This window comes from Rhinolophus ferrumequinum, chromosome 24 (assembly GCF_004115265.2).
Source record: "Rhinolophus ferrumequinum isolate MPI-CBG mRhiFer1 chromosome 24, mRhiFer1_v1.p, whole genome shotgun sequence".
NCBI classification, from domain to species: domain Eukaryota; kingdom Metazoa; phylum Chordata; class Mammalia; order Chiroptera; family Rhinolophidae; genus Rhinolophus; species Rhinolophus ferrumequinum.
In genome coordinates this window covers 27,620,845-27,646,857 of record NC_046307.1, presented here as the reverse complement: position 1 = coordinate 27,646,857, position 26,013 = coordinate 27,620,845, and the positions used below count along the sequence as shown (strand labels likewise).

General features: G+C 47.5%; 1 protein-coding gene across 1 annotated transcript in view; it reads left to right on the top strand.

Annotated features, from left to right (window-relative positions):
• Positions 1–26,013, top strand: part of ADAM19 (ADAM metallopeptidase domain 19) — a 77,727-nt gene that overhangs the window by 48,156 nt on the left and 3,558 nt on the right. The window contains exons 8-22 of the mRNA XM_033096319.1: positions 1,477–1,548; positions 5,726–5,892; positions 7,794–7,878; positions 8,573–8,712; positions 10,457–10,634; positions 13,112–13,201; positions 15,816–16,011; positions 17,295–17,403; positions 18,712–18,916; positions 19,673–19,750; positions 19,871–19,979; positions 21,059–21,203; positions 22,000–22,084; positions 22,388–22,612; positions 25,111–25,263. Of these exons, the coding sequence (XP_032952210.1) occupies positions 1,477–1,548; positions 5,726–5,892; positions 7,794–7,878; positions 8,573–8,712; positions 10,457–10,634; positions 13,112–13,201; positions 15,816–16,011; positions 17,295–17,403; positions 18,712–18,916; positions 19,673–19,750; positions 19,871–19,979; positions 21,059–21,203; positions 22,000–22,084; positions 22,388–22,612; positions 25,111–25,263 (2,037 nt within the window). The remainder of the gene's footprint in view (positions 1–1,476; positions 1,549–5,725; positions 5,893–7,793; positions 7,879–8,572; positions 8,713–10,456; positions 10,635–13,111; positions 13,202–15,815; positions 16,012–17,294; positions 17,404–18,711; positions 18,917–19,672; positions 19,751–19,870; positions 19,980–21,058; positions 21,204–21,999; positions 22,085–22,387; positions 22,613–25,110; positions 25,264–26,013) is intronic.

Sequence of the window (26,013 nt, the reverse complement as noted above, 5' to 3'; positions counted from 1 at the left end):
GGATTCCTGCTGCAAGCTAGAAGGGAATGTGCTCATTCCTCAGGGGCCTGGGCTTTAAATGAATCATGGGAGGGAGTGGTGGGGGCTGTAACAGGCCAGGCCAGTTCACGGGCTCACCAACCCCTCCCCCGTCACCACCTCTCCCCCCCCCCCCTTCCCTCTTCAAGTGGCCTCTCATCCTCTGCAGGCAGAAATCTATTCCTGACAATTAATCTGAGAGGATGGGAAGACAGGGAGGGGGAGGGCTGCCCTATCTGTGATTTACAACCTGGTGCTGAGACAGGCCAGGCTCCTTCCTGGGCTCTGCGCTGGAAGCAGAGACGTGGCACAGTGTCGCTGCCTAGACGGAGCTCGTGTTGTCAGGGGTAAAAAATGACCAAGCGGCTGCTCACTCCCTGGGCCCAGGAGGGAGTGCCGGGGTGGGTTCCAGCTCCTTTCCTCAGGTGAAACTGGAAATCCAGGCGAGGGAAGAGCAAGATGGGCTGCTGCAGGAGAGGGCAGGACAGATGTAGAAGCACGACCGCCAAGAACTTTCATGATACACACAGAATGCGAGGTTGTTGAGGAAGGCCAGGGATACACTGTGTTTTACTTCCTGTGTCACCCTGGAAAGTGTAAGGTTGACATAGTCCTTTCTTTAGATCAGGGGGCTGCAAGCTGTAGCCATGGCCAAATCTAGCCCACCACATGCATTTGTAAATAAAGCTTTACTGAAACACGTCTGTGCCTACTGCTGGCTGTATTTGCCAGACAAAGCCAACGCCTTACGGCCCTCGTTGCCAGCACCCACCTGTTTTGTATCATTCCACAGCCTCCCGTTGCAGTTATTGCTGTGCATGTTTTCTCAGCCCATTTCAATTGTATATTCCTTAAATACAGAATCTTCCATTGTTGTCATCCCTGGCTGTCCCTCTGATTTCATTGAAGCTCCTCTAGGCTAGGTGCCAGGATCTCATACTTGGTGTCCTACCTAGTGCCAAGCACAATGTCTTGCACATAGTAGGTGTTCAGCAACCCTTTGACCACTGTTGGTGAATCACGTGTAGGGAGGCCCCTTGAAATCCCTGTGACGGTGGCTTCATGTTAGGGGGGTGACCAAGGCAAGGATCGGATCGGTACCTCTTCTAAGCCCCAGTGGGAGTTTGCAGGAGGCCTTGTAATTTGGAGGACAGGAGAAAAGGTGGACTTCAGGGGCTGGAGGAAGAGCATTCAGGTCACTACACAATTCTTGCATCCCTACTCGGTGCCTAGCACTGAGCTAGTAGTTGGGGATACCAAGATGGATGTGTCCCATGTTCTGCCCTCCCCAAGCTGACACTGTGTGTGTGTGTGTGGGGGGGGGAGATAGTTGTATAAAAATGAGTGATCATAGAAGAGGGAAGAAAATAAAAGTTAATTCAAAGACAAGTAATGGGGCATAGGAGGCGTCCTGAGAGGGGTCCTGGGGTCTCACCTAGTTCTCTTTGCCCCATTTAGTTTCAGAAGAATCGACGAGACCAGGATGCCACCAAACACAAGCTCATGGAGATCGCCAATTACGTTGATAAGGTGAGACCAGGTGTGTACTTTGTGGGAAAGGTACCAGCACCTCAGAGGGGCTACAGGACAGGAGATCACGTGGCACCCAAGCTGCCTGTGGATGGACAGGCCGCCCAGTTTTTGAGAGGGAATCGCAGTGCCACAGAGGCTCGGGGTGGTCGTCACCGGGCTCAGCATTGTGACCTTAGCCAACTAATTTCCTTTGGGTTATAGTTTTGTTTTGTTTTGAATTTACAAAATGGAGAGGTTGGCCTAATCGGTGGCTTTTGATGATTTTTGTTTTTCTGGGGGACTCCTTTTCCTAAATGAAATCTGATACCACTGTCTGTGTAGCGTTAAGCCTTGACATTTGTTTTTATTTCTTTTTGTGATGCAAGTACCTAAGCTTTGATTGCCAAAGCCTCCATTTCAAAGAGACGTCCACTTCAAAGGGGGATATCTCAATAAAACCTTGCTGTGGCTATAAGACTAGACAAAGAGCCTGGCCACCTCCCTGCAGGGAGGGAAGCCTCTTTGTTTTAGAGATCTTGTTTGATTAAAAGATCTGACCATTTGGCTACTTGGCTTTTTTTTCTCTTCCCATGTTTTAAATTCCCTCTTCATGTTTTAGATTCACCAATAGAGTGAGCCCTCAAAACCCTAGGCCCCCACCCTTGACCCCAATAAAAGCAGAACCCCAGGCCCATGTGTGTTTTCTCTCTCTCCCTCTCTCTCTGCCACCACTGTGTGGCCCCAGGTGTGCTATGTAATTTCCAGGTCTTCTAAGTATTAAACCTGTGTCTTTCCAGTTTCCTGATGGTTATTGCCAAAAGGCATCTTACACTCACAAGAACCACAAGAGCTGGTCCAGTTATAACATTGATTATTAATAGGCTGAGACCAGTACAAAACAGTCTAATCTAAAAGTCAGATGAGGGGGTGGCTGGTTAGCTCAGCTGGTTAGAGTGTGGTGCTAATAACACCAAGGTTGCCGGTTCTGTCGCCGCATGGGCCACTGTGAGCTGCGCCCTCCTTAAAAAATCAGATGAAAACAGCCTGCTCTCAACTGAGGCTGGGGTGAGGACTGTCCTCTGACCCCTTAGACTCATCCCTGTAGTGGCTCCTGGGGAACATAGGACATAAAGGCACCCAGTTTAAAATCGCTTTATGGTTCTTTACGGTTCCTTCTGGGTGTAAAGCCCAGTAATTCTCTGACTTAGGAGACAATGGAGTTAGGTCAGCATGGGAAAGGTGCAGAGCCTTGAAAGCTGAGGCGTGGCTGGTTTCGGGCCAATCTGGATAACCTCCATCCGGAAAACGGTTCTAAAATTATTTCTTGTCTCAGAAAGACCATGTGGATGGTCCACTTTCCTAAGTCAGGCCTTTTAAACATGCTCTTAGGAAATACCCAAATTTTTGAATTGTACTAAAATTTGGGACTTGGAAATACTTCGTTTATATAAAAGAGGGTATTTGGTATAGTGCAAAATGCAGTAGAATGGGTAACCCAGAATGATAGTAGCCTCTCGATAGGCTAGGAGTAAATAGTTTCCAAAAGTCAATTTTAATATGTTTGGGGTCACAGATCTCTGAGAATCTGATAACATTTATTGTACAGTGTCAGGGCACTCACAGGACTTCTGAAGCTTTAACTCTGGGCTTGCTAGGGAATCATGGATCCCAGGTCAAAAGGGGAAATCACTTTTTCCTAAACACTAGCGGATACATAATAGAACTTAAATATTTGTTAGGGATTTACTAGCAAATTTGGTAGTATTCTGAAATCATCAGATTGGAGAGTCTATGCTGGATGTTTTTGTCCTGCCCTAGATGGCTCTGAAAACCCTGGGCAGTGGTCAGTGACAGGTGAAAGTCAAGTACTGGCATTTCCTGGAAGGAAGGACTCCAGGGACATAGTCCAGTCCTCTCTCTAGCTCTCAACTCACTCAACAATAACATCTAAATGATCCTACAACCCAAACACTCACCATCTGGGAAAACAAGCTTGTTTCCCTGGGGGATAATATAGGAGGCAGACCCTGTTATCACCAGTGACTTCTATTGTTCTGGAGACCAGGCAGGTGGGAGACTTGGCTGAATCACCCCTTTGTGTTCTCCAGCTGGTCTGGGTAATAGAACCCAGGGTGCTGGTGAAAAGGGGAAGGAGAGGAGAGGCATGAGCAAACCCCAGTGTGTACTCGAAGCCCCCGCCTTGCTAGCCAGGCGGTTCTGTGAAGAGCCGTGGTTCTCCACTAAGCAGCTGCTGTTCCTCATTCCTGGTGGGAGCGAGAGAAGGCTAACCCACTTCTTGGAGGCTTGCTGACCCAGCTACTTGAACTGAACTATTGTTGAACCAAACCTGGAATGAACTGCACTAATTTGCTGAATCATGAACCCAATCCAAAATGTTTTCCCTTAAGCATGAACAAGCCAATTTCAGTCCTTAAAAAAGCTCCCTAGTGAAGCAAGTTCAAATTGGGATTCAAACTCTTTCTCTAATGATTCACCTGACACAAAACAGAAAAATCAAAATTTCCGTTGAAATCAACTGATATTTTACTGAATCTGGAACCCATCTTACACCACAATTTCTTGGGGAAAGTGGATTGACTGGCTATCTAAAGACCCCCACTCTTAAGCAGAGTAGGGTCAGGAGTAAGCCTTGAGGTTTGATCATCTTGGTCTTATTTCTAGCTCCACCATTTTTCTGTTGAGACTTTGGGCAAGGTACTTAACTTCTCTGAGCCCCAGTATTTAGTACATAGAAAGTGCTTGATAAACATTGGCGCTACGATTGTTATTTTTAGCTGGGGCAGTACCTGCCAATTTTGGATTAAATGCTGTCTCCTTGCTCAAGTGACTTAAGTTTACACATAATTTGTTTTTTAAGTCACTGCCTCAGTAGTCTCTAGGGTGTGCCAGTCAAAGAATTCCTTTTATCTACGCTTTCGTACTTTGCTTTAAAGTACTTAGTTTATACGAGATGAAAGATCCCATGTCATAAAGGTTAAAGGTAGCTTTAGCCTTAAGGGGCCTGAGAGTCAGTTCTCATTGAAAGAATTTCCAGGTCTTTGGGTTGGGCAGAACCCTGAAGATTATCTGGGACCTTTGCAGTCTAATGCTTGCAGCCTGATTATGGTTTCCTTGACAAATCCTGAACACCTCCAGTGATGGGGAAGGAAACTTTTGAGAGTCAGCATTTCTATCTACATGTGTATCATTTATACCCACTTCAAAAATGAATGGGAAACATCTTACAATAAAATAACCATATACAATTGGGTATGTCCATACAATGGAAGACTATTTAACAATAAAAAGTAATGACAAACTGATACGTGCTACAGAATGGATGAATCTCAAAGATGTGCTAAGTGAAAGAAACCACGCACAAAAGACCACGTACTGTATAATTCCATTTATAGAGTATGTCCAGACCAGACAAATCTATAGAGACAGAAAGTAGATTAGTGATTGCCTGGGTCTGGGGGTGAAATGGGAAATGACTGTAAATGGACATGAGGGGTCTTATTGGTATGTTGACAATATTCTAAAATTGGATTATGGCGATCACTTTACAACTTGGCAAATTTACTGAAAAGTATTGAGCTGTACAACTAAAATGGGTAGCTTTCGTGGTATGTAAAATATACTTCAATAAAGTTGTTTTTAAAAATCCATATGCAAGAGGACTTTTTAGATATGTGTAAAAAAGGGTAAGGGCCATGTAAAGAATTGGGAGGATAATTGGACCAGTCGGCCGAGCCAAGCGTACTTATTTATTGCAGACGGCAGCAAAGACCAGCTTTGTTTGAAAGCTCTTTCCTGTTTTAAAATGAAATGTGTCTTCCTGTCTGTTTTACCAATTGACTGAGCCCCACTTCAGCACCACGTGGAAAGACGCTGATCCTTTTTCCACATGGCAGCCCTGCACATATCTGAAAGCAACTTTATGTCCCATCTCAGCCTTCTTTTCTCTAAGCTAAGTCACCCCAGCTCTGCCACCAGCAAGTTGTGCCCCTCTCAGGATCTCATTTCCCCCTCTGAAAGATGTGAATAGTGGCACACCCATTGCCTCCTCCCCTTGGAGGCGCGTGCAGAAGAGGAATCTGAGATCTGTGCCCTGAGCGCTTAGGCTAGGAAGGAGCTTATAAATCTTGATAGCTGTTGACAGATGATGCTGTGGCTTTTCTGTGTGTGCTTTCAGTTTTACCGATCCTTGAACATCCGGATTGCCCTTGTGGGCTTGGAAGTGTGGACTCATGGCAATATGTGTGAAGTTTCAGAGAACCCGTACTCTACCCTCTGGTCATTTCTTGGTTGGAGGCGCAAGCTGCTCGCCCAGAAGAAACACGACAATGCACAGTTGATCACGTAAATAGTCTTTTTCCATATTTGTCTCCTTGGCTTTGGTCCTGCCCGCAGTGCATGAGCCATCGTCCCCTTTCTTTCCCTGGTGCTGGGTATTGATTGTACTACGCCGCCCTGACTCTGTTCCAGGGAATCAGGTACTTCTCAGAGATGTGCTCTGTACCTCCCGTACTCCAGGAAATATTTAAAAGCTTAAGAGTCATGACAATCCCAAGAAATATTTACAATTTACAATGTAGATTAGACAATTAGACTTACACATCTTCAGTTGAGCATCTGAAATCATCGATTGTGTATTTGGGAAGCGACCGACTGTTGGTCGTGGGCCACTGTGAAACAGACTTTCTGAGGGCTCATCTTGGTCTTCTGGGCGCTTTGTTTGAGTCCAGAGACGTGTGTTGTCCTTCACTTAGTTCCCAGGGGCTTCGGGCTGAGTGCCCAACATAGTCAGAGTGGCAGACTGAGCAGGAGCTGTGTTTGGTGGGAGGGAGACCCTGAAGGAGCGGGTGGGGTGAGGATTGTTTTGGGGTTTCTTCAGTCTCAGAGAGCAAAGAGCAGACACTGATGGGGGTCATGGTGGCACGTGACAGTCCCCCGGGGGTGATTATCGGATACCTATTATTGTTCACTGCCACAGGTATTTTGAGGCAGTTAAAACAAAGGCACTTACATAATAAAAACTGTTTATCTTCTGTTGCCTAAATATCTCTCAGAATCAACAATCATCTAAACCTTTGCTTACACTTTAAAAAGCCACCGGGGGAAATAGCTGTACCAAAAACCTGGGCAACAAGTGTTTACTTCGTGACGGTACATGCACCTAGGAAGAGTTTTACCAAGACTGTTGGCCTGACCTTTGGAAGCCTGGCGTCCTGCTTTGGGCAAGACCTTGAATCTAGGTTTCCAGTTGGGCTTCCTCAGAGCCATTGTCTAAGTTTATAAAATAACCGGTAGGGCTTTGTGTACATGTGCACATATACTGCGTATTCCTTTGCAGATTGTTTCTCTGAAGACGAGTGCCTTGAATACATCAGACACTTATTAAGCACCACTGTTTCAGATTCTATGCTAAATTCTAATGACCCCAAAATAGATAAGATAGTCTCGGCTCTCAAAGGTACTATGATCTAGATAAGAAGATCATGCAGAGATATAAAAGTACCACATAGTGAATTTCCATATAGCTCCCTTAAATAAATTATATGTTTGTGGCATGCATGGAAACACTGGTGTTTTAGCTATTGCTTCGCCCCTGCCCAGCTGAAAGAGGGATGAATTAAACTGGGGGACTGTAGCCAGCTGTTGGCAGATTAGGGTCACAATTGCAAAACAAAGGCAGAAACAACTCTTTTTTGCACCCAGCTGTACTTTAGGAGGCTCCTGATGGGACACATCTGTTTCCTTGGCCCCAGAGTTATGTAGGAATGAAGCATCAGCCCCTCACAGCTGCTGTCCCCAATTCCCCCCGCCCCCTCCATACACATTCCCCAGAGCCAGGGATGTGGCATGGGACCCCAGCAGCTGACGGAAGTGGGCATGATTCACTTCAGCATCAGGACCTGTGCCACCCTTCCCTCTCCCCTCCCTCTGACCTTTTCCTGTGCAGCAGGAATGGGATGCAGCTTTGCAAGCCCTGCCCATTTCCTTCCAGGGAATGGGGCTATGGGCATATTGTGGGGAAATGTGACCTTTCACTCCCTCTTTCTGTTTTTCTAGAGCAGTGGCAGAGTAGGTGAGAGGAAGTGAGAGGTGTGGCAACCTGGAAGTTATCCAATTGGCCTGGAATAACAGGGCCTGTCCCCTTGGGAATGTCTGAGGGGCCATGATGGCGACCTGCTCCTGGGTACACGGGAACAGCCCTCTGAGCCCCCTCCCGAGTCACCCTCTCTCCTTCCCTCCTACAGGGGCATGTCCTTCCACGGCACCACCATCGGCCTGGCCCCCCTCATGGCCATGTGCTCCGTGTACCAATCTGGAGGAGTCAACATGGTGAGTCTCAGCCGATACACTGATGCTGCAGAAGGCAGAAAACTGCCTCACAAGACAGGAGGTCATCTTGTCAAAAAAAAAAAAAATGTTGTATTTATTATTGCAGAAAAAAGAAAAGCATTGACATCAAAAAGGGCAATTGTGTAAAATGAAGTCAATATGTTCTAAGACACGGAGATACCAAGGGTGAATTATTTATTGTAGTTCATCCCCGATTTTCAAGCGCAGAACCCAGAAGCGATCATATTAATGTATCAGTAGATCTTTCATATATGCCAAGCCAGCGCCTGGGGAATAGTAAGGTAATAGAGATGAAAAATGTTTTTTTATTCTAGGGCTTATGTTGTTATACATATCATTATGACACAAGAGCCTGTCTCAAAGTCATGGTTAGGAAATTACTGTCTTTGAAAATTCTCTCTGACTTTGTGACTGTTCATTAAATGACTCTGACTATTCATTTCTGACGTGTGAAGTAGAAATCAAGGAGCCTGCTATCCTCTATTTGCCCACCCCCCCATCCCGTATTATCAGCAGGTGTAGCATAGTAATTAAAAGCACAGCTTTTTGTCACTGAGCCCATGTGCACACAACCATAGACTCAGCGGAGAGATGCGAGGCTTGGCCAAAGAACAGGCAGGGCCGGGGGTTGGTGAGTAGCTGTCTTCTTGACCTGAACTCTCTCCCTCTGTAGGACCACTCTGAGAATGCCATCGGTGTGGCTGCCACCATGGCCCACGAGATGGGCCACAACTTCGGCATGAGCCACGATTCCGCAGATTGCTGCTCAGCCAGTGCGGCTGACGGTGGGTGCATCATGGCAGCTGCCACCGGGTGAGTCAAGCAGGAAGGGGGAGGTCGGGGCAGAGCGCAGAGCACGCAAGGCCAGTGCAGCCCAAGTTTCCTCCCAGCTGGCCCCAGGGAGCCTTTTATACCGCTGGCGGGGACCTTGGAGAGAAATGCCAGTTTGACAACAAAGAAGTTGGAAGAGGACCAAGAAAGTAAATGCACAGAAGGAGCATTAGGTTTCTAGCAGGAGGGCCGGTGCTGATGGAACCCTAGATATACTTAATTTCTGTCTTAGGGTCTTTAGCTGTAAAATTGGCATGACTACATGTGTCTTTTTCTCTTTAAGAATATTTGATGAGGACTCATTTTGATGACAGTCACAATTCTTAGTCCCTCCATTCCAACGGAGCTTGATGAGTGCTATTATGTCCCACGCTTGACTGAAAATGCTGATGTAGCTTCCAGAACAAGAAAAAGGAAGGGGAGCATCCACACATCCCACAGTGACCCCTCAGGAAATTTACAGGGCTGCGTTTACCACAAGGAACAAGGACAAGACAGCTGCCTCTCTCTGTAGTTGTGAGGGGTTTTCAAACCAGAGCCTTTGAATCAGAATTCTGGAGTTTATTCAAAGGACTTACACTCAGTGTCTGGACCCACTCAGCAGAGAGCAGTGGGTTCTTCCAGGACCCAAGTCACTCTTTGGAAGGCATCATGGTGAAAGCTTGTGTTCCTCCCACTCCAAACCATTACTGCCTACTTATATTTCTTGGAGAAATGGGGTTTCCATGTCTCCAAGAGAAAATGCAGCTTTTTCTTGAAGCTCGAGTGGCCAGTGTTTTTCCATCCCTTCTCGGCTGTGACACACAAAGGATGATGATGGCATGCAGGGTACAACTCCTTGGGTCATGCTCAGATCGCTGTGAGCTCACGGTTAAGTCCACCCCCTTCTCTCCCAGGCTCGAAAACATTTTTGTACACAAGGTTGCGACTTATATTATTTACTATTCCAATTGGTTTTTAAACTATTCACCCATTTTAGAGGTCTAGCAATTATTAGTAACAGATTCCTTGTGACACACCTGACAGCTAAAGGAAACCGTCCAGTGTTCAACCTTTAATTGGTTTAGAGAATTGGAATCAGGATAACTCTTCCTTTATAGACCCAAATAGTGGCACTGACTTGCACCAGGGAATTTATGACTTCTGATTCTTTTTCCCAGTGGTGGGACCCACGACCTTTCATACCCTTGTGATAAAGACCACGCATTGTGAGTTAAATTTGGAGTACTGCCTGTATCCTTAGAACAGAGATCAGATCACTGGCCCAACAAAGAAATTAAATCCATGGTCTTGTCCTTCTGGGCCTGGTCCTCTGTCTCAAGAAAATCTCTATCTTAAATATCAGCTTCAGGAAAAGTCTGGGCTGGCTGGCATTTTATTCAGCTCTAAAGAGAGACCTATTGTAACACCCATAGCCGTTTCTTTATTGCAACCCCTTCATGCAGAGGGCCGAAATTGCCACTTCTGATTCTCAAATACTTCTTCCATGCAGAAAGAGGGAAAAAAACACACATTATGGGGTGGTTAATATTTCCTAATTCTTAGAAAGAACTGTAAGTTCATGTATTGGCGATGTTCCAAGGGAACAGAATGTTTGTGGGTGGGACTGTGGGGGCCTGAGTCCATCCAGGTGGAATCGGCCTAACGGGCAGCAGGATTGATTGATGGCTAATCTGGCTGTGTGATGCTCAGACTCTCCACTAACTCCAGCCGTCTTCTCTCCCAGGCATCCCTTTCCCAGAGTGTTTAATGGGTGCAACAGGAGGGAGCTGGACAGGTATCTGCAGTCAGGTGGTGGGATGTGTCTCTCCAACATGCCAGACACCAGGACCCTGTATGGAGGCCGGAGATGTGGGAACGGGTACCTGGAAGATGGGGAAGAGTGTGACTGTGGGGAGGAAGAGGTAAGGCATCGTGGTGGTGCTGGTGGGAGGGGAGGAATTGGCATTAGTTTCAAATTTCAAGGTCAAAGAGAATGCAATTGAAAAATGTCTTAGTCATAGGCACTCTGTCTGTACACATGGCTATCAGAGACCCCGTGACAGATAAGATGTGGAGCGTAAACCTTAACTCTGGACCATTTCTGCAGACTCTCCCAGTCTGAGGTTGCCACGGTGCCCATGTCAGGTCTAACCAGAAACCTCAGTCTTCACCAGGGGCGTGACAAATGGCCTCCTTGGCCTGCCAGCTGCACTGCGTTTATTCTGGCGTCCACGCAGCCGGATATATGAACTTCAACCTGGGCCTTATGAAGATGCTTAAAATAACAAGCTCATGCTGTTTAGCCTGGAGAAGAGATGATTGAAAGGGGAAGTAGAAAGTACTGTCAAGTCTGCAAAGGGCTGCTGGGAGGAAGAAGGAGCAGAACTATTTGTGTATAAGCTCTTTCCTTCCCTTTGATCTTCAAAATGAGTGTGGTGGGCATACAGCATAGATAGATCTGTCGTTTTTAACGGATGCATGTTGTTCTGCAAAAAGCAGAACTGGATAGTTTCATCTATTTTTTTGAAGAGTGAAATATGTATGTTAGCATATGAAAACAATTTGGGGGAGAGTACACGAGAAACAGTTAACTGTGGGTGTGAGATTGAGGGTCTTTATCTGTGGGAAAAGACTATTTGAATGTATAACCTTCTCTATGGTTTGATTTTCTTTTTAGTGTCAGCATGTAACTTTCATAATAAAACAAGTCCTAGTTAAATGCCCTGCCACCCCAGCCACCACGAGTGCAGAGGAAGCAGCCCAGACCTTTCAGAAAGGGGGGTGTTGTGTTATCGTGGAGGGCGCAGTGGGGTTGACGAGCGACCCACGAGTGGGCTCAGCCTGTTGGCTTATATTTGGAGCAGCTGCATATGCTACAGATATTTACCAAGTGTGAGGCACTGCGTTGGGTGCTGGGGACAGGACAGATACAGCAAAAATAGATGAGATCCCTGTCCTTGCGGAGCATATAGTATAGTGGGGGAAGCGCATGTTGACCAAATAGTTGCAGAAATATGTAAGTACAATCCATGGTAAGTGCTAGGAGGGCCGATGACAAGGTGCTGTGAGTATATGTAGGAGGGGAGATGCCCTGCTTGGGAGAGAGTGTGACCTCTGACCCCATGTCTGAAGGCTAAGTTAGAAGTCAGTGAGGAGCAGAAGGAGAGAAGCTAGAGCAAGGACCGTCCCTTGAGGCGGGAAGAGACATGGTATGTTGGAAGGGAAGGAACTGGTCTGCCTGGAGCCCAGGATGGTGAGAGATTACTGGAAGGAAAGTGTCCTTATTCTTTCTCTTAGGGAAGATAGTCATATGGCGGCATGCTGGTCTCTCCAGCGTGCTAGTCCTGGACAGTTATGGTTATGATATGGTTAATAAGCGTGGGATGGGCCCCAGGCAGACGTGGCTTGAACCTGACTCCAACACTTGCCTGGTATGTGCCTTGACCAGCTTTGGGACTTGTCTGAGCCACAGTTTCCCCATCTGTGAAATGGGAACATTCCTGCCTCCCAGGCTGTGCCGGTCCTATGCGTGGCACATTGTCAAGAAGTGTGTATGGAGAGGCCTGTGACTGGAGTACAGATGTGATAAGGATACTCAGAAGCTCTGGACATCTCATTATCCTTTTAAATCTCATGCTGTATGTCAGCAAATCAGGACCCGGAGGGCAGGAAGGAAGAGAGGAGAGCATGGAACCCCTAGAGACCTTCTGTCCTGGAAAGAAAGGCCCAGGCCAGTGAGGGTTGAGGCAGAGCAGCAGATGGCAAGAGAGGTCTGAGGAAGTAGGCGCCGGCAGCTGACATGAACTGTGTTCAAGGTGGTTGTAGCATGCCCTCCTTCCCGATGGCCTCTTCTTATGGGCTAGGAAGGCCTGGGAGTGTGCGGGCAGGGAGGGCAGCATAAAAGGAAGAGTCTCTGGATGTTCTATGGGGGATGAGAAAAACAAATCACAGAATTTCCACATAGTGTAATGCTATACTGAAAATCCTGTCTTGGAAGAACACATGACTACAAGAAGTATGCAAATTATATTAAGTTAAAAAGCAGTGTGGATCCTGCTATAATTTTGTAAAATAAGTGCATTTCTATATCTGTGTCTATGAAAATGCCTGGAAAGATGTGCACACTCAAAGTTGTGGTGTTACTGATGATTGTGCATACGTATATTTTTTCTATGATAAAGAACACATTACCATAGCGATTAACCGATGAAATGAGTTTTGTTTTGTTTTTTGAAATGAGTTTTTGGTAAAGGCTTCCTAAGGAGTCGGACTCCAGGGGCACGTGGGGCAGAGGTGGGGAGATGCCGGAGGAGGGTAACGACCCTCATCCCACCCAGACTCCTGTCTCTCCACCCTGCCGCCCCCAGGCTCACGCCCACCCTCTCTGCCCCCCCACCAGGAATGTGACAACCCCTGCTGCAATGCCTCTAACTGCACCCTGAGAGAAGGAGCAGAGTGTGCCCACGGCTCCTGCTGTCACCGGTGTAAGGTCAGTGGTTCTCCCCTGACAGCCCAGTGCTCTGCTGGGGGAGGATGGCCCAGACTCAGCCTCAGCCTCCATCTTGCGGAAGTGGTGGTGTCAAAGTTTTAGAAACCCTTGAACCAAGTTAACTCTTTTCCCTACTGGGCCCCACTGAGTTCAAATCATCCCAGAGGGTTGTGCCTCCTGGTAAATGGGAGAAGTGTTTTTTTTTAAAAAGAAATGTCCAGAGACAGTAAGCTAGATTTTATTTGGAGCTCCTAATAATAATCAACATAATTCTGATTAATGTTAATGGGTCCCTTATTTGATGCCAGGCACTGCGCAAACGACTTGATATATGTTCTCTCATTTAATCTTCACAAAAGTTCCACGAGTTGTGTGTTACTATCCTCAATTTAAGATGAGGGAACTGGATGGGGCTCCAGGAGAATAAGTAGCTTATCTGGGATCACACAGCTAGGAGGGGGTTGAACCAGCTGTCCCCAGCTCTGGAACCCATGTTCTTAATACTGATGTGGAACATATTGCTGTTACTAGTGGTTTGCAATCTCTTATCCGCAATTCTGAAATCCAGAAAAGTTCTGAAAACTGAAAAAAAAAAAAAGTTTTAACTCATTTGATGGTAAAATTTGACCTGAATTGATACGAGGATAATGAGCCTTTAAAAAAAAAAATCACACTTATGTGAATATTTATACTTCATTGCAGAAATATTCATGTGTTTGATTATAAAGTGTAACCCCAGGCCTTGTGGGGGGTAATCATACTTTTGTAATGTGTATGATTATACATACCAGTGTACGTACATATGTATAACGTCTGCTTCCTAAAATCCGAAGCGTCTGAAGCCCATCCAGCCCCAAGGTTTTGGATGCGAACTGTGGACTTGTGCGTCCACCGACCGCTTGCTGCGTGCTCATTATGCGTCAGATATCGTTCACGTGTTTTATTTGAACTCACTCCTCCTAGCAACCCCACAAGAGGGTTACTGTCCTGTTGACTTTGCACAAACGCATAGAAGTTAAGTAGCTGCCCCAGGTCCCGCTGGTGGTTAAGAAGCTGGGATTTGAACCCAGGCATGCTGGCTCCAGGCTGGGTTCTCTTCCTCTCCATCCTGCTCCGGGCTGGAGAGATGAGTCCTGTGGTTTCTTCCTCTACACACGGCCCCTGCCCCTCCATGCAACTGAGTCTCCATGCTTTCAGCAAATTGCTCAGCTGGCCCATTCTTTTTTTTTTTTTTTTTTTAATGAGTTCAACTCCACACTCTTTATTCTCCCGGAGCTCGCCCATTCTTGCCTTTCCTCCTGGTTGGACCTTGTGGGTGGTGTGGAGTCATCTGAGAGCAGGGAGGGCCCTATTCTCAGGGGTAGCTCTCCTTGCCCAGCCCAGGGGAACTCACACGCCATCTGGTGAGTTCTGGTTTGACTCCAGGGCGGACCAGTATCCCTCCAGGGAGGCTGTGCGGGTTGGGTTGGGTCCTGGAGTCTCGGACCCAGGCCTGAGAATGGACCCACCCATCTCATTCTGTCCCAGGATTTCAGTTTGAGTCTCAGAAAGGATCCCCTGAAGCGAAGTGTGTGGGAAAGACGAAGCTTGGAGTCTGAGACTTCAGTTCAAGCTGTATGATTTGGAGCAGCCTAATAACCATCCGGGCCTAGGTTCTTTATCTGTAAAATGGGAAGAGTATTAATAACACTGACCACAGGGAGACTGGAGGACTCAAGTGAAACTCAGTTTTACCATTTGCCCAAGGTCTGCTACTGACCAGGTTCATTCTGCTTCATCTGCAGAATGAGGCAAATAGCAGTATTTGTCTCGTATATTGTGAGGATCGCGTGAGAGAAGTAGGTGTAACACACTTAGCCCAGTGTTTGGCTCAAGAATGGGGATGTATTATTGCTCAAGGGCTTTGTAAATTCAAAGATGTGTGAATACTGGTTTAGTGTGTGTGCGCGCACACGTGGGTATACATGTAGATGTTCAGGGGAAGATGTATGTACATATTGTGTTGTATTTTGGATGTATATGTGTGAATGGGTCTGTATGTTTGCATATGTGAGTTTATAATGTACCTGTGTGTGTGTGTGTGAGTGTGTGCGTGTGTGTGTGTGTGTGTGTGTATCTGTGCCTATATGTTAGTGGACCTGGTTCATCTGCCACTAACTCGCCATGAGACTTTGGATACATTGCTTAACCTCTTCTACCTCAGGTTTCATCATCTGTAAAACAAGATAACTATATTACATAAAACAATCATGAAAAATAAATGAAGTAATATTTGTACGTGGCACTTAGGTGGAGCTCCCTGCAAGTAGCCGTTATTACTGAAGCACTTAGCAAACTGTAAACTGGTGCATAGGTATTATTTCATACCCACTTCTTAAGACTACTATGAAGAGGAAGTGAGTTGGCATTTGTAAAATGACCTGCAAAACTCTAAGTCACTATTCGTATTAAAAGGTTGATGGTGGTTCGAACTAATGAGGTCATGTCAGAGGTGCTCTGAAGTAAGGGTGATGGGAAATTCTGTTCCACAAGAGTGACGCTCAGGAGCCCTTTGCTGGTAGGGTGGAGGGCAGCCGAAAGACTGACTGTGTTTCCCTCTCATTCCTCGGCTCAGCTGCTGGCCCCTGGCACTCTGTGCCGGGAGCAGGCGCGGCAGTGCGACCTCCCGGAGTTCTGCACGGGCAAGTCTCCCCATTGTCCCACCAACTTCTACCAGATGGACGGCACCCCCTGTGAGGGCGGCCAGGCTTACTGCTACAACGGCATGTGCCTCACCTACCAGGAGCAGTGCCAGCAGCTGTGGGGGCCTGGTAAGTGGTGGGGTCGGTGGCCCTCCTCCCGCCCCACCGTTGCCGAACCAACCTCCCCCTTCAGGCGCTCGGGTAGCTTAGAATCTTGGCTTCCAAACAGCATCTGCAGACGCTCTCCTTGGGTCAGGGTAGACTTCCAGGGAGAGGCAATGGACTGTGTTCTTCCCAGTTCCTCAGTGCCTTAAGTTCTCAGAGCAGGTAAATGGATAAGGATAATCCAAAAGAAAAGCAGGCAGAAGATGGCGACAGACAAGGAAAGGCAAACGGCCCTTAGCTATGCGAAGATGTTTACCCTCACTTGTATTAAGTGAAAGCAAAGTGTAACTACTGTAAGATGGGATATTTCATCTATCAGATTGGCAAAGACTGAAAAATTAATATACTGTAGTAGTGGTAACAATAATACTGTACCACAACAAGAGCAATAATACTATAGTTGTGTGGAGAGTGTGGGGAAACAGGTCCAACCGCTATGGAGAGCCATTTGCAGATAGGAAGATTATAAATACTGCTCATTAGACCCATGCATTCTACTTCTTAGGAATGTATCTTACATTGTACTCTCACGTGCATGTGGAAATAGATTTGCAGGAATATGCATCGCGGCATTGTTAGTTATAACGATAACAACCTATGTATCCTTCAGTAGGGACGGATTAAATTAATTCCTGTACATCAATACAGTGGAACACGATGCAGCTGAATAAAAAAAGGAAGTAGCTCTATATGTACTGCATAAAATTCTCTCCCACAATCAATTAAATGAACAATGCAAGATGTAGAATAGTGACTAGAATGTGCTGCCTTCTTTATCAGATAGATCATCTCTAAAAGATACACAAGAATTATATCTACACGATAATATCGTTATCTGTAGAGGACACATTGGTAATTGTGTTTGCTTCTCCAAGGTATAGGGAAATAGGAACTGCAATGGCTCATTGGAAAAACCCCAAACATAACTTTATTTCTTTTAAATTTTGTGCATGTATTACCTATTTTTAAAAATCTTGAAATGAGACAGCCTTCTTCATGAGAGAGAAGAGTTAGCACACAAACCTCCCATAGATAGAAAACCTCAGTAAAGTGTAAAGAACTGATATAACACCTAGGTCTCGAGAAGGTAGGGGTAGAATAACCTGAAGGAAGAAAAGGCTGCGTATTCTGTCCCAAGAAAGTTTCTTAACCTCAAGATTGTCCCAAGGGTTAGCTTTGCCCTTTGGGAGCTTCTGACTTTTACTAAAGTTGGCTCATGTACTGATAAATGTTTCTTGCTCACCCAGGAGCCCGACCTGCTCCTGATCTCTGCTTCGAGAAGGTGAATGTGGCAGGGGACACCTTTGGAAACTGTGGGAAGGACATGAACGGAGAACACAGGAAGTGCAACATGAGGTGACGACCTGCAGGGCAGACCCCCTGAGATGGAGGTGGGGAGGACAAAGCAATTCCTGCTCCGTCTGCTTCACTCCCACCCAGCTCAGCAGCTTGGCTGGCCCCACTGCTGGGCCTTTAAATAAATTGGTCACAGTCAGTCATCTCTTTCAGGCCCATTTCTGGACAATGCCCCATTCAGCCCTAAGGAAGTCAGAGGGAGGGTGTGGATGGCAATGCTTCCTAGAAAGCTGGTCAGACTTCCTTTAGGGACCTTCTTACAGTAGGGCAGGGAATCAGCCTTTTGTGTCATTTCTGCAGGGTGCTAATCATACCCTCATCTGAATTGCCTATCATTCATTAACTCACTCATTTCAACCAGCCAGCCACCCACCCGTCCATCTATCCATCCATCTATTCACCCATCCACTATCTATTGAGAGTTACCATGTGCCAGATCTATGCTGAGTACATGGAACTTTTAATTAACGATGCAGTGTGATAATGGACATGCGAAGAGAGCCACCCAACCCAGTCTTACTGGGTGGAGGCGATTTCCCAAAGGAAGTCTAAGCTGAGATCTGGAGAAATTATCTAGTTGAACAGGGAGGGGAATGGTGCTAGTGCCTGGGACCGTGTCCCAGGCAGAGATGAGTAGGAAAAAAGTGGTGGTCAGAAGGACTGATAACAATTTGATATAAAGTATCATGTTGGGGAGAAATGGGTGGGGGGGCCTGCGGAAGAATGATCCTGGATCGTCAGACACGGGCCAGATCATGACCAGTCTTGAATTCATAGCTGGGGGACTTTGGACTTTGGCTTGAGAGCAGATTTTAGATTTGGAAATTAGATTCCAATGGGGCAAGAGTAGAGGTAGGAAGATCAGTTTCCTGGTATCCAGGTAAGTGAGAGACGATGGTGCTGTGAATTAGGGTAGATATATAGGAGGGAGGACTGCACATTGCTTGAACCCAGGAGTGAGGGAGAATGGGACATTGGGGGTGGTACCAGGCTTCTGGCTGGAGCACCTGGTGCGTGGAGTGCAAGGAGCATAAGGGGGCAGGTTACTCAGTTCAGGCCATTGTCATAGTAAAGAGGACTTCCCAAGACCAGCTTCCTGGCCTAGATCTGTTTGGGGACAAGGATCCTGTTTCCCTCCCTTGCTCTAAGTCCACGTGGCGTCTTTCCTGGTGGGTCCCTAGAGTGTGCTCAGTGCCCCTGTGCCCCTCCCCAAGCCTAGCCTGCTCTGCTGGTCAAGAAACATTGAAGCTCTTCTGTGCCCCAGCTCTTCCCCCGCCTCTAATCACCCCTCCCTCTGCTTGGGCCCAGAGATGCCAAGTGTGGTAAGATCCAGTGTCAGAGTCCCGAGGCCCGGCCCCTGGAGTCCAACGCCGTCCCCATCGACACCACCATCATCATGAACGGGAGGCAGATCCGATGTCGGGGCACCCACGTCTACCGAGGCCCCGAGGAGGAGGGGGACATGTTGGACCCAGGCCTGGTGATGACCGGGACCAAGTGTGGCTACAACCATGTGAGTCCCCTTTTCCAGCCTCACGCAGGAGACGGGCTACAGAGGACAGTGGTTGAGAAGTGCGGGCTCTGGAGGGAGGATGCTTGGGGTCGAATTCCAGTTTGCCCAGCCTCTCTGTGCCTCAGTGGCTTCCTTTATAAAGTAAAGCAAGACCCTCCCCATAGAATTGTCATGAGGACTAAATGAGGTAATCCCTGTAAACCATTTAGATGGGCTAGCTGTTAACACTTTCACCCTCATCGTTGATTATTACATGAATTAAGACACGGACTAGACTAGGAGTTGGGGAATCCTGTGGAAAATAATGGCACCTGTCTCAGAGTTAACTGTGAACATGAAATTAGAAAAAGCATGTGAAGCACTTGGGATATAGTACCTGGCACATAGCAGATTGCTGTCACCATCATTTTTAAGTGTAATATTTAAATTAGTGCATATTAATATGTAATTAAGTATCTAACAGATAACCAACATACAGTAATATTGAATGTAATAACATATTTATTATTAAATATAATGTTTTAACCATATAATATTTGTTGTTTTCTCCCTAATCATAAAAGAAATAGCAGAATTTAATTAACTACTGTCCTGTCCTTGGCTTTTTATGTTGTTTTCAGTTTTTCACTGTAATAACTAACCTGATGGGCTGCCTTTCTGAGTCCCATATATTCTAGGGACGCAACCCCAGTCTCCTGATTGATTGCCAAGTGTCCCCTCCATTGTGCTCACAGTTCAGTTTCCTCCTCACTACAGATTTGCTTCGAGGGGCAGTGCAGAAACACCTCCTTCTTTGAAACGGAAGGCTGTGGGAAGAAGTGCAATGGCCACGGGGTACGTGTGCAGGAGGTGGGGGGCTTCTGGGGCTCCTCCCTGCTGGTGTCAGGGGGGCAGGCCCTGTGGGAGGCTGGCGCTCTCCAGGGTGCTGACACCTTTGCCCTGTCCTTGCTCCAGGTCTGCAACAACAACCAGAACTGCCACTGCTTCCGGGGCTGGGCCCCGCCCTTCTGCAACATGCCCGGCCAGGGGGGAAGCATCGACAGTGGGCCCATGCCCCCCGAGAGTGAGTGTCCAGCCTGCTTGGGGCCTCTGCCCACCTTTGTGAGGAGGGGTGGGTGCTTTGGGGGCTGGTGGCATGTTGCACACAGATAATGAGTCAGTTTCATCACCTTGATTTTGTAGCTGAGGGAACCAGAAAAGACAGGTCAAGTGGGAGGAACAGCTGAGGCTGGCAGCCTAGTGTGCGGCTCAGCTCAGCAGCTCTTCCTCTGTCCTTTCTACTGAGGATAAACCTGCTTAGAGAGAGAGAAAGACAGACCATAGGTTATTGAACAGTCTCTTCCTTTTTGGGGGGGGTGGGTGGTGACCAGTCCTTCTCAGCCACTTAAAAATAATCATGAACCGGAGGCACATTGGTTCAGATTCCCTTGGATGAATAACGCTTAAAATGGAAACTGGGCACTCAGAAAAATGTATAGTTGTTTAGTGGAAATCTCAAGGATTCTAGTTGTTGGTTTCCAAGCTTTTTTAAAAAAATAGTAGCAAAGAACTTTTTTTTAAAAGCAAAATCTCCCAAGGAAGAAACCTCAGTGTATAAAACAGATAAAAGCCATGTGTCATGGGTATGTGTGTGTGTGTGTGTGTGTGTGTGTGTGTGTGTGTATATATATAATTACATTTAAATTTATAATTTGTGAGGACATCGAGGCAGCTTTGATGAAACCACCTGTGAAACTGGATTATGTGTGAGAGTTCTCACCTTAGGTCAGTTAAGCCTCTCAGTGTTTTGTGTTGGTTGTTTTATGTCCAGGAAAACATGATTCAGGCTGAAAACTAGTGGTAAATAATAATAGAGCTGGAGCTCCTGACCTTGAAAGGGACTCTTCAATTAAACAGAAGTGGCTGGAGAAGCTTTATTCTGAGGTCTGCACCAGCAAGTTGACCTGGATGTTTCAGCTGCTCTTAGTGGTTTCCCAGTGGTACACAATGTGTGCTTTTTATTGTGATTTTTAAGTTAAAATAAGTAATACACATTAAATGCAAATCAAATATCTGAAGACGAATCAGGAACACACTGCTGGAAATCCACTGCTGTAGTCCAAACAGCCTCTAACTCTCTCACGGGGGTTCTCTTTCTGGAAGGTGTTGGTCCCGTGGTAGCTGGAGTTTTCTCAGCCATGTTTGTGCTGGCGGTCCTCATGCTGCTGTACTACTGCTGTAAACAGAACAACAAACTGGGCCAACTCAAGCCCTTAGCCCTTCCCTCCAAGCTGAGGCAACAGTTCAGGTATGATGGGGTGCCATGAAGGACTTGGGGTCCCCGTCAAGCCTTTTGTAAGCAGTACCTGGTGCTAATTCAGGGAAGGCCAAAGCAAGGTACACGCCACCCATTCCCGTCCGCCGTGCCCCGTGACCATGGCAGACATTACTAGTTGATCTCACCATAAGTGTTCTCTACGGAGCCTGGTCATCACTTCAGAACCCTTCTCATCAGAATGCCCCCAAGCAATTCAAGTGGGAGTATGAAAAGAAATCTGTGTTCCATCCTTCATCTAATTGATTTACTCCCCATTTTCAAGAGCAGGAAACTGAGGCAACAAAGAAAGAAGGTCCAGCTCAAGACACTCACAAGGGTGGCTGGACTTCACCTAAGTTAGTTTTTAAAGATCTTCATTCCTTTGGATGTTGAAGATGTCTAGTCTCTTAGCTCCCTATGAAATTATACTTGTTCTGGAGAGGATTTTAAATCCCAGGTCCTTCTGGATCAGTGCCTAAGGGGGATTGGTTGATGACTGGTGACACCCTTATGTCCCCTTGAGGGAGAAAGGTTTTAAAAGGTTGAAGAGAAAGTGCTGAGGAAAATTCTGCTTTGTGTAAGGTCAACTCTCCTTTCCTGGGTGTTCTCCATTGGCCATACATGTCCCTAGGCCATACCTAGGGAGCTGGGGCTCAGGGGGACCCATCCCACTTCCTCCAGAGCAGACTTAGGGAGGATTTAGCAGTTTACTGGCTGTGCTTGAGTCAGAGGGAACTCAGGCTCTGACCCTGATGATCACATGCCTTCCCCCATCCCTTGTTATTAGTTGTCCCTTCAGGGTGTCTCAGAGCAGTGGAACTGGCCATGCCAACCCAACGTTCAAGTTGCAGACGCCCCAGGGCAAGCGAAAGGTAAGGGCTTTGTGCCTTGAACTTTGCTATTTTTCCTTTATTCTCAGGACCCTGCTGGATTTTCCTAAGAACCTCTGTGGCCTGTGGGGTTGGTAATAAAAGCCACTTTCTTGGCCTGAGAGACATTCAATTGGTTCTGACATCCCCTGATGACTTTAAAGGTTGCATCTGGTGGATTTAACAAGTCACCCTGCTTTCCCCTCAGCCTTTAGTCTTCTCAGTGAGACACATAGGGGCACCCCTGAGTTTTTAAGTGCATTGAGGGTTCCTGTGTCTTAGATGTTCCTTGTCTTATGCATATAGGTGACCAACACCCCTGAAACCCCACGGAAGCCCTCCCAGCCTCCTCCCCGGCCCCCTCCGGACTATCTGCATGGCGGGTCCCCACCTGTGCCCTTATCTGCACACCTCATCAGGACGCCTAGGAACTCCCCAGGGGCCTGGGCCCAAGTAGAGAGGAAGGAGTCATCCAGGAGGCCTCCCCCAAGCCGGCCAGTGCCCCCTGCACCAAATTGCATTCTTTCCCAGGTAAGTGGATTCTCAGCAACACTGGGGAGGGTGCTTTTAAGGCCATCATTTTAATGCAAAATGACTGAGGCTGGGAACTCGCTTGTCTGAGCTGCCTGCCTTTTCTGCATTCTGGTAAATATAGGGTGAGAGGGATGAGTGTGGGGAAATATATTCCCCAGGTAGCCCCTAAACTACAGAGGATTTCCTCCCTTGTTTTCCTATTTTATGACAAGCCACTACCAACCCTCCACCCAGAATTAACTTGATTCCGTTCTCCCTGGTCTTTTTCTCTCCCCCAGATCTTTGTGAATGCTGTTCCCTCTGCCTGGTATACTTTCTTCCTTTCCAATGCCAAGCTCCTCCTCATAGATGCCACTTAGATGCCACTTCTCCCAAGAAGTCTTGTCTGATCCCCGAAGCCTGAATTTGGTGGCCCTGTACTTCTCTCATCATAATTATACCACCAAATTGTACTTATTGGTATCTTCCACTAGTCAGGAAGTCTGACTGAGGGATGTACCATGACGCCTTGCTCATTTGAAGGGCAGGTCAAGGGGCAGGAGGCTCTGGGAGGTGTGAGGGGGGCTGGGCTCTACACCTCCACCCATTTATCTGGCATGCCTGTGCTCTGATGGCTCCAACTGTACCTTCTGGCGGAAGTTCCCGCCGCACAGACACAGGTGCTTCCAGGGCGGTGGCTGGTGGCCTTCGGGAGTCAGCCAGTGTGTTTCGGGAGTGACCCCTCAGTGGGGCAGGGGACTTGCTTCTTTTTCTCCTGGGACTGCTTTTGTTGGGCACAGTCCAGAGGGCTCCACTGGGGCCCAGGCTGTCTCTGAACCTAAGGACTGTGGGGTTGGCACTAGGTCTTGGAGGGTCCCTGAGACATGGGGCAGTGTCACCGTTTGGCAGAGCTAAGAACACCAGGTTTGGTTCTCTGATAACGTGAAGCTGCATCTTTCCCATCTGGGACTGGGGTGTGATGGGGAAAGCCATGCAAAAAGGGAGGGGAAAGACTGACAGAGAGAGAGGAGAGGGAGGGAGAAAGGGAAGGGAGCCAGAGGAGGAGCGAGAAGGAGAGGACATGAGAGTGCATGAGGCTGCTTAGGCCGCCATAACAAATACTACAGCCTGAGAGGCTTAAACAAAAGAATTTTTTCTCACTGTTCTGGAGACTAGAAGTCCAAGGTCAAGGTGTCGGTATGTTTGGTTTCTTCTGAGGCCTCTCTCCTGGGCTTCTCCTGTGTCCCCAAATGCTCCTTCCTTTGTGCACGTGTGCCCCCGTGTCTCCCTGTGTGTCCAAAGTTCCTCTTCTAAGGTCACCAATCAGAGTGGATTAGGGCCTCATTTTAATTTACTCACCACTTTGAAGGCCCAGTCCCCAGATACAGTCCCATTCTGAGGTCCTGGGGGCCAGGGCTGCACCATACAAATGTCAGGGGGCATAGTTCAGCCATAACAAAAGGAGAGGAGAGAAAGGGAGGAAGAGGGGAGAAAGCAGCACACAGAAAGGGGTGTCAAGAGAGAACAGAGGTGTAGGAGGAGAGACGGAGGGGTGGTCCGTTCAGACCACTGTTCCTGGAAAACCCCCACACTGGAGGCCTAGTCAGTGAAGGTGATGTCAGCCCACCCCAAGGCCCTAAGCAATAAGTTGGGGTGGCGGTGGGGGGCCCAGGGGCAGGGGTGTTACAATTTTAAATATGGTGGTCAGGGTAGGCCTCATTGAGACGGAGATAAAACGTGAAGGTAATATAAAAGCACAAAGAAAAGAAGTCCTGTTCGTGTGCCCCCATAGACAACCAGGCTTCCTTTCAATTTTATTTTTATTTGCACAGGTAATACATATATATGCTCTTACTGAAAAAAAAAAAATTAAATGTTCACCTGGGCACCCTCCCCACACACACACACACACACACACACACACACTCTCACACCCATCCCTGACCTGTTACCAGTTCCGTCTGTATCCTCCCTGACTTTTTTCTGCACATTTAGATTTATACTGGGGGCCAGAAAAGAGAGGGTCATGGTGACTTATTTTACGTCGAGCTTGTACGTCAGCTTGCAATGACTCCTGATCATCTTTCCACAAGAGCACATATCAAACTGCTTCATCTTGTTAAATGCTGCATCGTATGTCACTGTATAAATTTAGCACTTTGTCTATTGGTGGAAATTTTGGTTATTTATAGTTTCTTTTGCTGTCACAGTGCTGCAGGGAACAGCCTTGCAAGTTCACTTTTGTGTACCTGTGCAAATAGTTCTCTAACATGGGTAATAGGAAGTGGAGTGATTAGATCAGAGAATGCTTATTTCTAATTTTAATAGATTCTGCCAAATTACTCTCCCAAAAGGCTTTTTCCTGAGCATTGAAACGTGCACACAATTTCTTTTCAAACGGGACCAGATAATATATCCCTTTTCTCATCGGATTTTGATCTGTAATTATACTGGGAACATTTTCTTTCGAACAGGCCCCTCTGGCCTTTGAGTGAGGCTTGTGGCTTTCTCCCCAGGATTTCTCCAGGCCTCGGCCACCCCAGAAGGCGCTTCCAGCTAACCCGGTACCAGGCCGCAAGGGCCTCCCCAGGCCAGGCGGTGCCTCCATACTGCTGCCCACTGCCGCTGGTCCTCATCAGTCCCAGCCTCTGATAGCACCTGCCCCAAAGGTGAGTCTGTAGAAGCCCTCAAGGTAAAAGCTGAAGCCAGAGGGCTGCAGGGGGCAAGGCTGGTTGAGAAAACAGATGAGTTATAGGGCTGACCTTCTAGAACAAAGGCCAAGGACAAAAGCTTAGCGTTTCTTGGCGCCTGCGTAACTGTCCCTTAAACGGGTGGGTAGGGTTTTTGGTTTCATGTGAAAGGTGATATCCTGGAGCCTGAACTGTGGTGGCTTTACACTTGGATCTGCAACTGACCAGCTGGGAGGCCCTGAGCAGGTCACCCTCTTGTTTCTCAGTTTCCTTTTCTGGAAAGAGGCAATAAGCAGAGCCAGCTCCCTTAGGTTGCTGTGAAGGTCCCAGCAGTTAGTTTGTCAACTGCCGGCCTGTGGTAGGACGTACACACATGACTCCTCTTATTACCTCTTCCCTTGGCTGATGTGTCCTCTGGCTGCCAGTCCTGGGAGTTGGGCCGAGAGGAGGTGAGAAAGATGGCAGACCGCCCTGTGTCCCCAGGAGGCCCTGGGAAATCTGTGGACTGTGCTGCAGCTTTTGTGGGGAGAGAGGGGGATGGCTGTCAGCTCAGGGTCGGGGGGCACCGCCATGGAGGGTTTATGGTATCGATGAGCAGGCTTGCCAACAGACTTCTCCGGGAAACCCTCCTTCTGGGCTGGTTGACTGTCTCCCCTTGCAGCCTGTCAAAAGCAAGAGGCCAGCTGCCCATCCATCCCACTGAGGAGCAGGTAGCTGATGTCTCTCTCC